Raw genomic sequence first — 12,737 nt, forward strand, 5'->3', positions numbered from 1 at the left:
TCTTTTGGCAATAATAACAACATGATTCTAAGTCCCAAGTCGTAAAAGGATTAGACTTGCATCATCCATATCATTCTTTAGCTTCTTACACAAAAATGTAATTCGTGGGGTCATGTACTCAATAATGTCTTCATTATATATCTAATTTAATTGCCCCGTAGTCTCTGCAAGTGCCGACTCCATAGTAGAGTATGACGTACATATGTTAATGTTAATTTATTGGTTGTTTCATGTGTGAAAAGAAAAAAGAAAAAGATGAAGTACTAATCATTGTAGCTTTCATACCATTGATGGTAGTATTAAAAGAAAACGTCCATATCTTGTTTCTGCTGTGGGTTCCAGGAGGTAAATAAAACTTGCATATTAAGTTGCAAAATAGTCCACTTCACGTGCCATCAAAATCTGAATTCGGACTGAATTCATCCATCGATCGAGTTTGACCCAATTGCACGAGTCTCCTTCAACAATGACCGCTGGCATTTTGGCAAGCAACTTTTAATTATTGTTTGTTGAATGCCAGTCGATCATTGAAGAAGAACATAACATATAGTGTGATATATGGGCCTCAATTTTCGGGGATTCGATGGTTGACGACAGGGTCACAAGATGCCCTTCATTTGCTCAATCGTACCTAGCCACAATAATGCACCTATTCTCTTGTTAATAGGATGGCCGCGTCAGGTCTCCGTCAAGTTAGACTTTGCATTCTTGCTGACCGGACTTCAACGTCTCTTGTATTCTTGAACAATTTTCCGATCACCGTCTCATCACTTAATTGCTACTTGATCTGATTTACAAACATGGTTCAAAGACGCGATCGTGGCTCGAACTATTTCACATCGGTTTCAACATATTGGTCACGATCTCGACGAGACGCAAATTTTTGAAACATTTAATATTTTAAAAATTATTAAAAAAATAATAAACATAAATAATAAAAATAATAAAAATTCAACTTGACTCACAGTGATTCGAGACGATTCGGCCGTTTTTATCTATCTCGAAGACGTCTCGACGATCGATTATTTCGGAGTCATGTTGTCCTGGTATCGAAACAGAAAGCTCCGTTCCGGTGACTATTCGGTCGAGTCATCTCAGTCTCGACCGAGTCTTTGAACCATGTTTACAAAAGCAAAAGGAAACCGGAAAAACAACCAATTTTTGCGACTTAATAATGTGCTTTCTGTTTTCTGCCGTAGAAAACTCCACTCATAAACACCACCACAGCACCCCCGGGCCGCGGCGGGGCGAACCTAGTCATTAATTACTAGCTGAGCTTTGAATCCTACACAAACAACACAAGATATTTATTGGGTTCTCTTGATCTGGGCAATAAATGACCAAATGGCCTGCGGACATCACAAATGTAGAGCTCTTCTTTCGGTTTTCTGAAGTTACTTAAACAGTCCCGTATCCTGGTTTTCTCATCTGTTTTGTCTGGGCTTTTGCTCAAATAACTTTGGGATTACAACAAAAATTCCTGGTTAAAAAGACATCTATAAATTACCTATGTAACTATAAAATACGTTCCCTATCAAATGTGATGGACCCAAATTGATAATCAAACATGAATCCACAGAAATAAGCACAAAAAATTGATAAGAGACAAAGGAATTTAATTCTCTATTGATGAAACTACCCTGAAACATGGACGACACCCGAGCTCATTGATGCCCTATGCGACTACCTTCTACTAATACGTCCACTGACAGTCCGAAGCGCTACTGATTGATTACTAATAAGACTAGTAATTGGGGATGAAACTCGTGAACACAATTCACTGTACAATAAAATTAACCAATCACATAATGGCATCTGGACTAACTAATAAATAGTAATGCTTGGTTTAGTTATTTTCTAACAAAATGTCCGTCTCAAATGCATTTGTTCTTTTTCATCCTTTTTTTTTTCTGGGTAAAAGCCTGGATGCATATCTGAAGTAGAATTAGGGCACCCTGAGAGTCAAAGACGACTCCTCAATAGTGCCAAGTGGCAACTACTTTGGGCGTAGACTAGACCACAGAATCGTTTGGATTAGTACTTAGGAGTGGGACAGAAGACCATACGGCTTTTTCTAATTCTTCTCCATTCAGTCGCCAGCTTAACAATTTTGGACCTTGTCCCAGTGGACTGGAGCACCGTAGGTCTAATATTGTCTAGCCATATTGGTCAGGCAAGCAAATGAACCTAGCCTTACTACTAAACACTGGCCATAACATTGAATGAATGAATGTGGTCATTCCATTTTTGTTAATTCTCATGGTAAGATTCTAAATGTATTTAGTTTCATGAATATTTTATTTCCAACCAAATATCAATCAAACTTGTTTCCATGACATATTACCAACTACCAAATAGGATATTACATTTCCAACTAAACCTTGCTTTCTCCAGAACAACACTACTAAAGTTAAGTATGAGATTTACATACCCTAAATATGAAACTAAATCCCAATTCTTTGTCGGGCGAATTGACAACACGCGCACAGGTAAGTTTGAGGAGGAGAGTGAGCAAACTTTCGGAAGAGAGACAGAGGGATCTTTGAAATCAAATAATAATCCGCGATTACAACGTAAATAAGCCCTCTTTCATTATTTCAATGTGTCTTATGATTTTATATGAAGATTAACAATGACCCTAAAGTAGATCACGAATTTTTTTAAACACAACTTGCTAGATGTTAATTATACTAAAAGGGACTACGTGATTGTTAAATCGATCCATGTTTTCTTTTCTTTTTTTTTTTTTTGTCGACACAGGAGTGTCCGGGTCAATTCTTACGGGGCCCGATTAATCCCCTGCGGTCCGGGCCCGGTGCCCCAACCCAACCCGAACACGTTAAGTGCGCCCCAATCCATGTTTTCATTCATGGTTTGCCATAGTCAAGTACCTGGTTATTAAAAAGTCCAATTCTATTTCATGCTATGAGCTCACGTCCGGAGTAGTCACTGCTCAATAGTCTTGATGTCTCCCAAGTGGCTTTTATGCACTAGACTATTTGTTGCCTCGGGGAAAAATTATGATGCCCACGACCTCGGCACAAGTACTTGATGCACGCAACTACGTTGAGCAATATTCTTTTAAAAATAAGTTTCCCCTTTGCTGGCATGAATTAGAGAAATCTTCTTTTGACAATTGGAAGATACATTTTGTCATTCCACAACAAAATTGCTCTGGCATTAAATTACGAGCTATGGAAATATCATTTATGCAACCCTTTGGGCTTGGACATTAGAATCGCGAGTTTAGACAAATCCAGCTACCATGGAACAAGGGAATGATACTCCACAACCAAACGGTGAAAAATAAAGAAAAAAAATAAATGCATAATTATAATTAGTACCCTAGAGAAATGCGTACCCCCCCCCCCAAAAAAAAACCCTGTACTTCTCTCTAAGTATTTCTCTCTTTTTTTCTTTTTTTTTTGGGAGGCCCGGAAAAAAACCCGACCTTCATGTGCTGAAAGTTGCAGATGACGGCTTTTAAAGCCCAGATATTAACTTCTGGAGTAATTTGGGCCCAATAGATCTGCCACGGATGGTTCGTTTTCTTAATGCTCCAAGTCGAGTCACTGTTTGAGTCATATGAAGCAAGCCTGCGACCGACAGCGTTTAAAGCCCAGGTACTATCATCTGGAGTCAATTGGGCCCAACACATCTGCCACGTATACTTCTGTTTTCTCGATGGGTCCAAGGCTCTAAGCCGAGTCACTCTCAGTCAATATTGCCGCGAGGCTGCATCAGTAGTAGTGGAGAAATCGTAAATGGAGGGTAACAATTTTCAGCGTATTTCTCATCAGCAATCAGAACCTACTCGGCGGGGTCTTCTTAAATCAGTAAGCTTTCTTGATATTCTTTTTTTTTTCCTCTCTTTTTCATGAGAACATGAAATCGGATGACTTTGTTGTTTGATGGAAGTAAGCAAAATCTTGAACCACGACTGCTGCCAGTCTTGGCTTTGTCTTGCGCGTTCGTATTACAATATAATAATTCTTCCAGGATTTGGCTGCAAAGGGGGAGGTGAAGGATGGGGAGGGAGAGGCAGTAGTGATAGGTGGTATGGTGTTGGACATAAATGCCACCCCTTCTGTACCTGCCAAACCCAGGACTACTACCCCCGGAAAGGTATGAATAATGTCCTTTCTATTTCTATCCAAATTTACCTGTGTTTTTTTATTTTAGTTTTGTGATTGTAGTTCTCTTCTTCAAATTCCGTTTGAGAGGCTGCTGGCGATGTTATTGTCTTCACTGATTGGAGGAGTAGCATGTTATTGTCTTCACTGCTGGTATATCAATACTTGTAAAGATGACATTAAGTTTATTGGAATGTCTGTTTGTTGAGTTCTGAAGTGGTATCGTGCTCTACAACAGCCAAGTTAGGTTTTTGAGTTTTTTTTTTTGGGGTAGTTTTCAACTTCTGAAACGCAATCAAATATTGTCTAATGTGGTTTTGCGTCATTGTCATATCTCTTCATCTTTTATAGCCGCTTTTTCAGCATTCACCTATATTTTCCCCGATGATACCGAGTTGGACCAGAGTTCTCCTGTTATTGACAATTCTCCCATATTTACGACTTTACAATATCTGATATTCGTCATCCAGGTCCTTTATGCATTAGGTGGTGTAGCAAGGAATGTTGCTGAGTGCATGTCCAAGCTTGGAACAAAGCCCTATATGATAAGTGCTGTTGGACTTGACATGGCAGGTATAAGTCCTGGGTGGTATTCCTTATTGGAATTCGCATTACCTCTCTTTGTGATCCACCTCTTGTCAATCACTGTCAGAATTGCATCAATGCAGTTTCGTGCATAATTTGTTGTTCTTCTCTGACTAAAAGTTATAGTGCTGCTCAGTTCCTGGATTTTTAAAGTCTAGACACTTAAACATGAGACAGCATGACGAGCATGTCTACAATGACAAACTCATCAATCAAGTTGTGCATTTGATTCAATTGTTTCTCTATGCAAATTTTATTCTTCTGTTCGGTATTGGCACTAATCTCTGTGTCTACCTCCGGGTCTACTTGAGATATGCCTTTTTGCACTATGAATTTACTGGAATATGTCATTCTTTAATGCATGAGAGGAAATGCATTTCCTAATTATAGTGGAGTTAACAATTAGCCGGGATTCATTCTTCTTCCGTTGCAAATGACAAAAGTTTTGCTCTTGTTAATAGGAAATTTGCTGTTGGAACAATGGAAATCAGCTGAATTATCCACAGAAGGTAGGGTCCTTTATGCTTCTGATCTATAATATTTCTTTTGCAATGGTTATCTCTGCTTCTGATAGAACAATATCTGGAGGGATTTAGATAGAGAAACTGATCCCACCACCAGTGAGAAGTTAAACCTTTACTTCTAGTCCCATTATTTCACCCTGAAGAACATTGGCATTCATCTGCTCCTTTTTCTCCAACAAATACGAGAGGGAAAATTCCATACTCTTCTAAGAGTGCCATTTCCATCCTCCTTCTTGTTCCTATTTTGGCACTGATACTGAAGAAACGACCAAAGCTAAACCCGTTTATGATGTGTGTGGGAAAGCTCCTTTGAATTTATACATTTTTTTTTTTTTGCCTCTCAGAGAGCACTTCAACCATGAAGTAGTTTGACCTATTTGTCTTGGATACAACAGCATGTTCCTTTTGGCTGCTTTGCCTCTATAATATTTCTGAATCTGCCTGCCATTTTCAATAGGAAGTTGGAATGTTTATTACTTATAAGGACTAATTAAACTTTTGAAAGAAAGATTGGTTTGGAAAATTGGGTGAATCTTGCTACTTAGATCAATTACATGTGTCCATATAAGATGCTGCCTTTGACTGCTTTTATGTTTTGTTGAACGTATTGGTGATTCATTCACTAGTCATGCCATAGCTGGAAGCCCTTATTAATAGTAACGGGAGGGCATTTTAACTTTGCAACAAGTAGAAATAATCTATTTTTTGTCCATGCTTTCAGATGTAGATTTCATACTTGTGATTGTGCTTATTCTTTTCTTGTATGTGGGTTAATAAGAACTTAATAGTTAGAAAGATGGTCCTGTCCTGTGAATCTGACTTTCGCAACTGATTTTTAGGCATCCAAAGGCATCAAGATATTGAGACAGCTGTTGTGTGCAACATCTTTGATGGTAAAGGAGAGTTGGCTGCTGCTGTTGCTAGTGTGGATGCAATTGTGAGTTCTGTAAAAAATTAAAATAGCTAAATTTCATGGTTAAAAAAAATGTCGACTCTTTCTTTCAAAGAAAAAATAAGCCTACTCTTTAGAAGTTTGTTAGATATGTCAAAACAGGAGAAATTTCTCACTCCTGAATGGGTTTGGAAGTTCAGTTGGAAAATACGTTCTTCTCCAGTATTGATGGTTGATGCAAACTTAAGTTCTCCAACTTTGGAAGCAGCTTGTCAATGTAAGTCTCTGTTTCCATCATTGCATTTTAATGCACTAGTGTGGTTGTTTGGCTAGTGGTGATTTGGGTTGGAGAGAGGAACCTGCCCTTTTTAGGGTGATTATACGGTAGCATGACTTGTTTCCTTGCTTGTAAATAAGCATTCACTAAATGAAAGAGAGTAACATAGTTATACATGGAATGGAAGCCAACAAGGGTAGGGAGAAGGGAAGAGCTTAAGTTTTCCATTTTCTGTTAAATAAGAAGAGAGATTGCACACAAAAATGCAAAACGTGTGTTACAGTAAAAGCCAGGTTATCAAAGCATGCTTAGAAGTAGGCACCAAGTTGTGCAGTCCGGAGTTCAAGTGTCCATTTGAAGTCCATTGGATGGATGGTGGATAACTAAGCAGCTCTTACTGATCTATCCAACTTTCCACTTTTCAGTTTCATACTCGTTAAGCTAGTAGTTTCTGTTACTTTTTCTCCTGAAAGGTATTTAATTCATGAAAAGCAAAGTTTGCAATCACTAATTGCCTCTTTTCCCAATTTTCATTGTTTTACTTGTTCACGTAGGAATTTTTATAACTTTTTCACAGTGGCAGCAGAATCCAAAACTCCAGTGTGGTTTGAGCCTGTATCGGTTGCAAAATCCAAACGAATTGCTTCAGTTGCCAAGTATGTGAGTTCTGAGATACTCTGCCTTATGTCACTGAATTAGAGATAAGCCTGCAATTTTTCTAAAATTTATCTCATGCTGGTGTTTGAATCGGTTTATACTTGATTAAATAAACAATCACCTGTCATGGTAAACCACAATATGATTGGTTTGTGTTGCTGTTGATCCTTAAAGGAAAACAGACATGAAAAAGATTATTCTGTTAGAAAGAAGAATTTGTGTGGCTCCTATGTTTTTAAACTTCATTCTATAGATCTTGGAGATAGATAAAACTTAAGATTTTAGTATGAGAAATCTTAAATTATATTTTAAAATAGAGAAGCAGTAAGTTTATGTTATCAATTGTATGATTTTCACCAGTTGCATGCCAGTAAGAGATATCTGTTTGAATTTCACAGGTGAGTTTTGCTTCACCTAATGAAGATGAGCTAATAGCCATGGCAAATGCTCTGTCTTCAGCTGATGTATTTTCCCCAATCAAGAGGGAGGATATCCATATCAAGCTTTCAGTGAGATCATTGTTTCAAATGCTTAGGCCTGCAATTCAGGTTTTGCTAGAGAAAGGTATTAAAGTCATAGTTGTAACTCTTGGATCAGATGGGGTATTCTTGTGCTCTAGTGAAAAGCACGAATTTGACAGTCTCAACTTTAGGGATGTAAAATCTCATTCTTTCAGCAGACAATTGTATGAAATTGTAAATTCAAGTTGCCACCGCAATGGGATTCTGAATGTTACAAGGTCCAAAGGAAGCTTCTATGCCTTACATTTTCCAGCACTTTCTGCATCTGTTGTGAGGCTTACTGGTGCTGGAGACTGTTTGGTTGGTGGAACAATAGCGTCATTATGTGCTGGTTTAGATGTCATGCAAAGTGTGGCTGTTGGTATTGCGTCTGCAAAAGCTGCTGTTGAGGCAGATAGCAATGTACCTGCAAAGCATTGTTTGACCAATATTGCAGGTAGATATCTTAAATTTTCTTCAGTTTCATTGAGGTTGGAGGGAACATGGAGTATTTGATTGTATTTGTATTAACTGACTGGCACTTCATGATATTTGTCATGGCCAAAGTCAGTTTTCTTCTGATATGGTTGATGGCAAGCACCAACTAATGAATTAACCTCTTTTTTTGGTCATCTTGCCACGCTTCCCTGTCCCCGGAAACAGCCTTCATTTCCCTAGGTCCAATAGCGCAGAGAATTGAACAGAACATTAACTTTTCATACTGTATCTGAATGGCACTGGTGGTTGATGAATCCTATCTAATAGTTACTGCTTCCTTGTGGTCCTCAAGATATCAATGTTGAAAACTTGCAAAAGATTTTGGGCTGGCAGCTGCACATGTATGAATGCCTATATCTATTGCTGTCTGTAGTATTTTGAGTAGCTTTCTGTTCTTTTTTTTTGGGGGGGTTAGATTTTAATCTTTGGCCTTGAATCTTTTGGTGAGGAAAAAGCTCTCTTCATGAATTTGATTCTGATTTCCATTTTTCCTCCAGATGATGCGAGATTGGCGTATTTTGGTGCCAGACCTGTGTTCTGCCCATCAACGTTGTGAGTTACATCATAATCCAGTTGTGGTGTAAATAGCTGCAGGTGCAGAATTTATTCTGTCACTGATTAAACAGAAAATGAACTCAAGCGGGTCGAAGGATATGCAGTTCAGAAGGGAGCGAGTTATTTACCCCAATATTATAAACACTGTAAAACTCAAGAATGGGTACATTTTCCTCTTCTCGTGTTCTCAGTGTATTTATACACTCATTGAGCAATTGTATCCCATTTGTATTTATTACCAAATTCATAAATTTCTCCTGATTAACAGGATGTATCCCATCCGTAAACTTCTGATTGCATGTGATGCATCTCATCGGTCCTCAGTTGAAATGTTCAATGCTGGGGTTATTTATTCAGAAATTTCCTATCTGATTAAGTCACAGGGTTTAGCGGACCAATTACATGTTAAAAGAGGGGTGCAGAAAAATGGCCTCTAGCTGCCTCATTTTGGGGTAGCCGAAAGTCTGCTGGAACACAGACTTCCGTGTTTGGTGACTTTAGTCCAGCCTTCCTCATCCAAGCATATCAACTGCTTTTATCTGCGTCTAGAATACGCGCGGCATCTGTCTCCAGCGTTCAATGCTTCGAAGCTAATTCAATGTCGTGAGGTTTGGAGTCCAACATGATGGTATATTATCATCTGTTGCGCTGTCCTAATAATTAAAAAAAAAAAAAAAATCGGAGGTCAAGAACAAAAACCTTCTTCCACCAGTAGCACCCATGCGATGCTAATAGATGTTTAATTCATCTCATGCATTAGTGGTGATCCACATTCCATAGAAGGGCACCTCGAATCTCTTTACCCACTTATAACCTGCTCACATCTGGGCAGATCGTACACGGCCGTTGCAGCACGTTGGCATTCAGATAGATTACTGGCTGAGCTCTTCCTCCTCGTGGATACTGGCCTCGAGTTCCTGAATCAAGCAGTCTAACATGGCATGCACAGCCTCTGTTTCCGAATGAGACCTGTCATTGGAGATAAAAGTATGACGTCTATTACCAACTTGCAGCCAACTACAACCAGCATGCTTCCTGAGTTCTTTCCCTCTCATCTTCTTCATTATTCTCCCCATCTCGTCCCATCTTCCTTCTGAGGCATATACACCAGCCAATTGCACATATCGAGCCCCATTGTCTCCTTCAATTTTCAGTAGCTTCTCCTCCGCATCATTCGCAAGCTTCACGTTTCTATTCATTTTGCAGGCATTTATGAATGTGCCCAGAATTATAGCATCTAGTTCCATTGGAATTTTATCCATGAATACTGTAGCCTTTTCAAGTTGATTAGCCCTTCCGTACAAGTCAATCATGCAGGCATAATGGTCCCTTTCTGGTAGTATCGAGTAATCTTCAGTCATGGAAGAGAAATAATTTTCACCCACTTCAACTAAACCACTGTGGCGGCAGGCAGATAGAATTGCAACGAAAGTCACTGCATCAGGTTGAAGCCCTCTCTTTACCATCTCCTCAAAAAGCTGGAGTGCTTCGTATTCATACCCGTGGTGAGCATATCCAGCTATCATCACATTGTGAAGGATAAGGTCTCTGGAGGCCAAATTTTGAAATATTCTTTCCGCATACCCTATGCTCCCACACTTACAATACATATCAACCACGGCAGTGACTACTTTCTCATCAATTTCAATTCCAACTTTCATTATGTACGCATGAATTTGCTTTCCAGGATCCACAATGGCCTGTGTCGTGCAGGCACCAAGTAGATTGATAAATAGTAAAGCATCGTAATCTCTTACATCCCTTTCCATGAATTGCCTGAAAAGCTCAAAAGCATCATCTGATTGCTGGGTTTTCACATAGCCGGATATCATAGCTGTCCAGACAACAGAATTCTTGTCTGCTAACGAATCAAAAAGCCTCCTAGCTTCTGCCATGTTACCTTCTGCTGCGTATCCTACAATCATAGATGTAACAGCGAAGGAGTTCTCAACCTTCATCTTTAAATAAACAAATTCTGCATAGTTCATATTTCCACACTTGCTGTAAAGATCAACAATCCCACTACTTATGAATGGATTCGAATCAATCCCTTTTTTTAAAACCCAAGAGTGAATTTCCTTCCCCATCTTTAAAGCCTTGAGGCTGGAAAAAGCGCTCAAAACACTGGCGAATGAGTGTTCATTCCAGCTAAATCCCTCCACCGCCATGCATTTAAACATTTCAATTGCCTTCTCCTCCTGCCCATTCTGGGCAAACCCTGCAATCATCGTATTCCACGATACATTGTCATTCATCTCGTGCTTACTCCAGAAAAGATTCTGTGCCAAATCCAATTTGCCTTCTCTACAACAAGCCGCCACCATTGCATTCTTTGAAACCAAGTCAACCGCCGAGGAACTGCCTCTCTCAAACACCGTCCAAGCATCAGGAAAGCTCCCAGATTTCGAGTACATGTCAATGAGAGAGCTGACAGCAAACCCACTCAAATCATTAGCTGTCTTCAACATGAAAGAATGAAGTTGCTGGCCCCATGACAAAGCGCTTAACTTGGCCGTCAAATTTAACATTGTAGTCAGAGTAAACTCATCCCTTCGAACGCCATCGCAGTCATTTTGCATTTGAAGAAATAATCTGACAGCGCGATCCTCAAAACCATCCCTATTTGCATAGCCAGATATTAGGGAATTGTATGTAACAGAATCTTTTTCCGGGACGGCGTCGAAAAGATTTTGCGCATTTGACAAGTTCTGGGCTTTTATATAAGCATTTATAACAGTATTCCAAGAATAAACGTTTCGTTCAGGCATTTCATCAAACAGCCTATAAGCTTCCCGGATAAGGCCATTTTTGGAGTACAAGTGAATCAATTGGTTGCTGGTAAAAACAGTCGGTGTAAACCCAGATTTTATAACTTGGGCGTGAAATTGAAGTCCGTCCTTGAGTGACCTCGCCAACGACATGTAGGCATTTTAATGTTCCCTTACTTTCCCCCGCGCATGGCCGCGCCGGACTTAATCAGTTCGCAGCACATCTTTTACGTCAATATAAAAATGATGATCCCGGCTGGGGGCAGCCGATCTGTTTTGCTACGGACAATACTTTTGCTGATGACAGACCACCAATAGCTCAAAAGGCAAAACTCTGTCTGCGTAGCGGATGAGTTTAATGGGTCGGTCAATAATGGGCTCATAACTAGGGTCCCTTGACGGCAGACTTTATTTTTAGTAGGTTGATTCCATGCCAACAAACAATTTTTTTTTTTTTATAATTACCATATTCACTCTATATATTTTTTAAACTAATAGTACTATGTTTGAATTAACTGTTTTTGGAGGTATTTTTAAAAAATTTTACTGTAGCAGTGTATATAAAATTTTTTTACTATAAATATTTTTTGAAATATTTAATATATCATATGGATGAAATGTTTTTTAAATTATTTTTATTTGTAGATTATTGTTGCATTGTATTTGAAAAACTTATTTTTGAAAAAATGGCCAATCTGAATATTTTTCTATTCCCTTAAATACAGAAAAACTGTGAAGTTAGATCCGTAATTAATTTGAAAAAGTGTCTAAATATAGGGAGCATTTAATTTATTTTATGTTAAACTATATGTAATTTAGGTATATTAACGAGAGTGTTTATTGAGTATCCTTTAAGAAAATCGTTCATAAAAAAACTCATTTTTTATAATAAAACAAAAACTCATTATTGTGCACTAAGTATGTGATGGCGAAATTGATTTTTACATTATTTATATCTTCATATTCATGAGCAAATGTCAGGCATGTTTTTTCAAAAATTTCAAACGCATTTGCTAATTTATCTTTGGTGTCATATTACTAATATTTTTGAAAAAGCTGTCATCCAAATCCAATTACCAATAAATAGTAGGTGTTTTTTCTATAACATGTGGCATTTTCATCCAAGTCCAATTACCAATATTTTTTTTTTAGTCAGCAATAATATATTTGTATAACATACTTTATCCCAATCTCAGGAAGAGGAAGCCTAAGGAGGCTGTGATAGGGAGTTAGTGAATACACAGACTCAACTAAACCAAAAAAATGCTCTAGAACAACCTTTAAATTTTTTTTCGATGCAGGTGCCTTATCTACAGCCCGAAGAGGGACTAAACCCCTGCCCGTGACG

At 38.5% G+C, this 12,737-nt stretch overlaps 2 protein-coding genes across 3 annotated transcripts; one reads left to right on the top strand and one right to left on the bottom strand.

Annotated features, from left to right (window-relative positions):
* Positions 1-3,685: 3,685 nt before the first annotated feature.
* On the top strand, positions 3,686-8,920 carry LOC140004150 (pseudouridine kinase-like). Of its 2 annotated transcripts, none has more exons than XM_072079368.1 (9): positions 3,686-3,836; positions 4,000-4,125; positions 4,604-4,706; positions 5,180-5,227; positions 6,082-6,179; positions 6,297-6,411; positions 6,989-7,071; positions 7,467-8,025; positions 8,564-8,920. In XM_072079368.1, exons 1-9 carry the CDS (start codon positions 3,765-3,767, stop codon positions 8,620-8,622), a joined length of 1,263 nt encoding a protein of 420 aa, XP_071935469.1. In that variant the 5' UTR covers positions 3,686-3,764; the 3' UTR covers positions 8,623-8,920. The 2 variants fall into 2 exon arrangements, with proteins under 2 accessions (XP_071935469.1, XP_071935470.1); XM_072079369.1 differs by lacking the exon at positions 3,686-3,836 and adding an exon at positions 4,197-4,286.
* Positions 8,921-9,358: 438 nt separating this feature from the next.
* On the bottom strand, positions 9,359-11,673 carry LOC140036763 (putative pentatricopeptide repeat-containing protein At3g18840). The gene has a single exon (XM_072079366.1). It carries the CDS (start codon positions 11,540-11,542, stop codon positions 9,494-9,496), a length of 2,049 nt encoding a protein of 682 aa, XP_071935467.1. The 5' UTR covers positions 11,543-11,673; the 3' UTR covers positions 9,359-9,493.
* Between the last annotated feature and the right edge of the window lie 1,064 nt (positions 11,674-12,737).

Source organism: Coffea arabica, chromosome 2e, assembly GCF_036785885.1.
Source record: "Coffea arabica cultivar ET-39 chromosome 2e, Coffea Arabica ET-39 HiFi, whole genome shotgun sequence".
In the NCBI taxonomy this organism is placed as follows: Eukaryota; Viridiplantae; Streptophyta; class Magnoliopsida; order Gentianales; family Rubiaceae; genus Coffea; species Coffea arabica.

Coding starts and splice junctions, on each gene's coding strand:
- LOC140004150 (XM_072079368.1), top strand. CDS start 3,765: ATGGAGGGTAACAATTTTCAGCGTATTTCTCATCAGCAATCAGAACCT. Junction 4,126..4,603: donor GGACTACTACCCCCGGAAAG/GTATGAATAATG, acceptor TTCGTCATCCAG/GTCCTTTATGCATTAGGTGG. Junction 6,180..6,296: donor TTGCTAGTGTGGATGCAATT/GTGAGTTCTGTA, acceptor ATGTCAAAACAG/GAGAAATTTCTCACTCCTGA.
- LOC140036763 (XM_072079366.1), bottom strand. CDS start 11,542: ATGTCGTTGGCGAGGTCACTCAAGGACGGACTTCAATTTCACGCCCAA.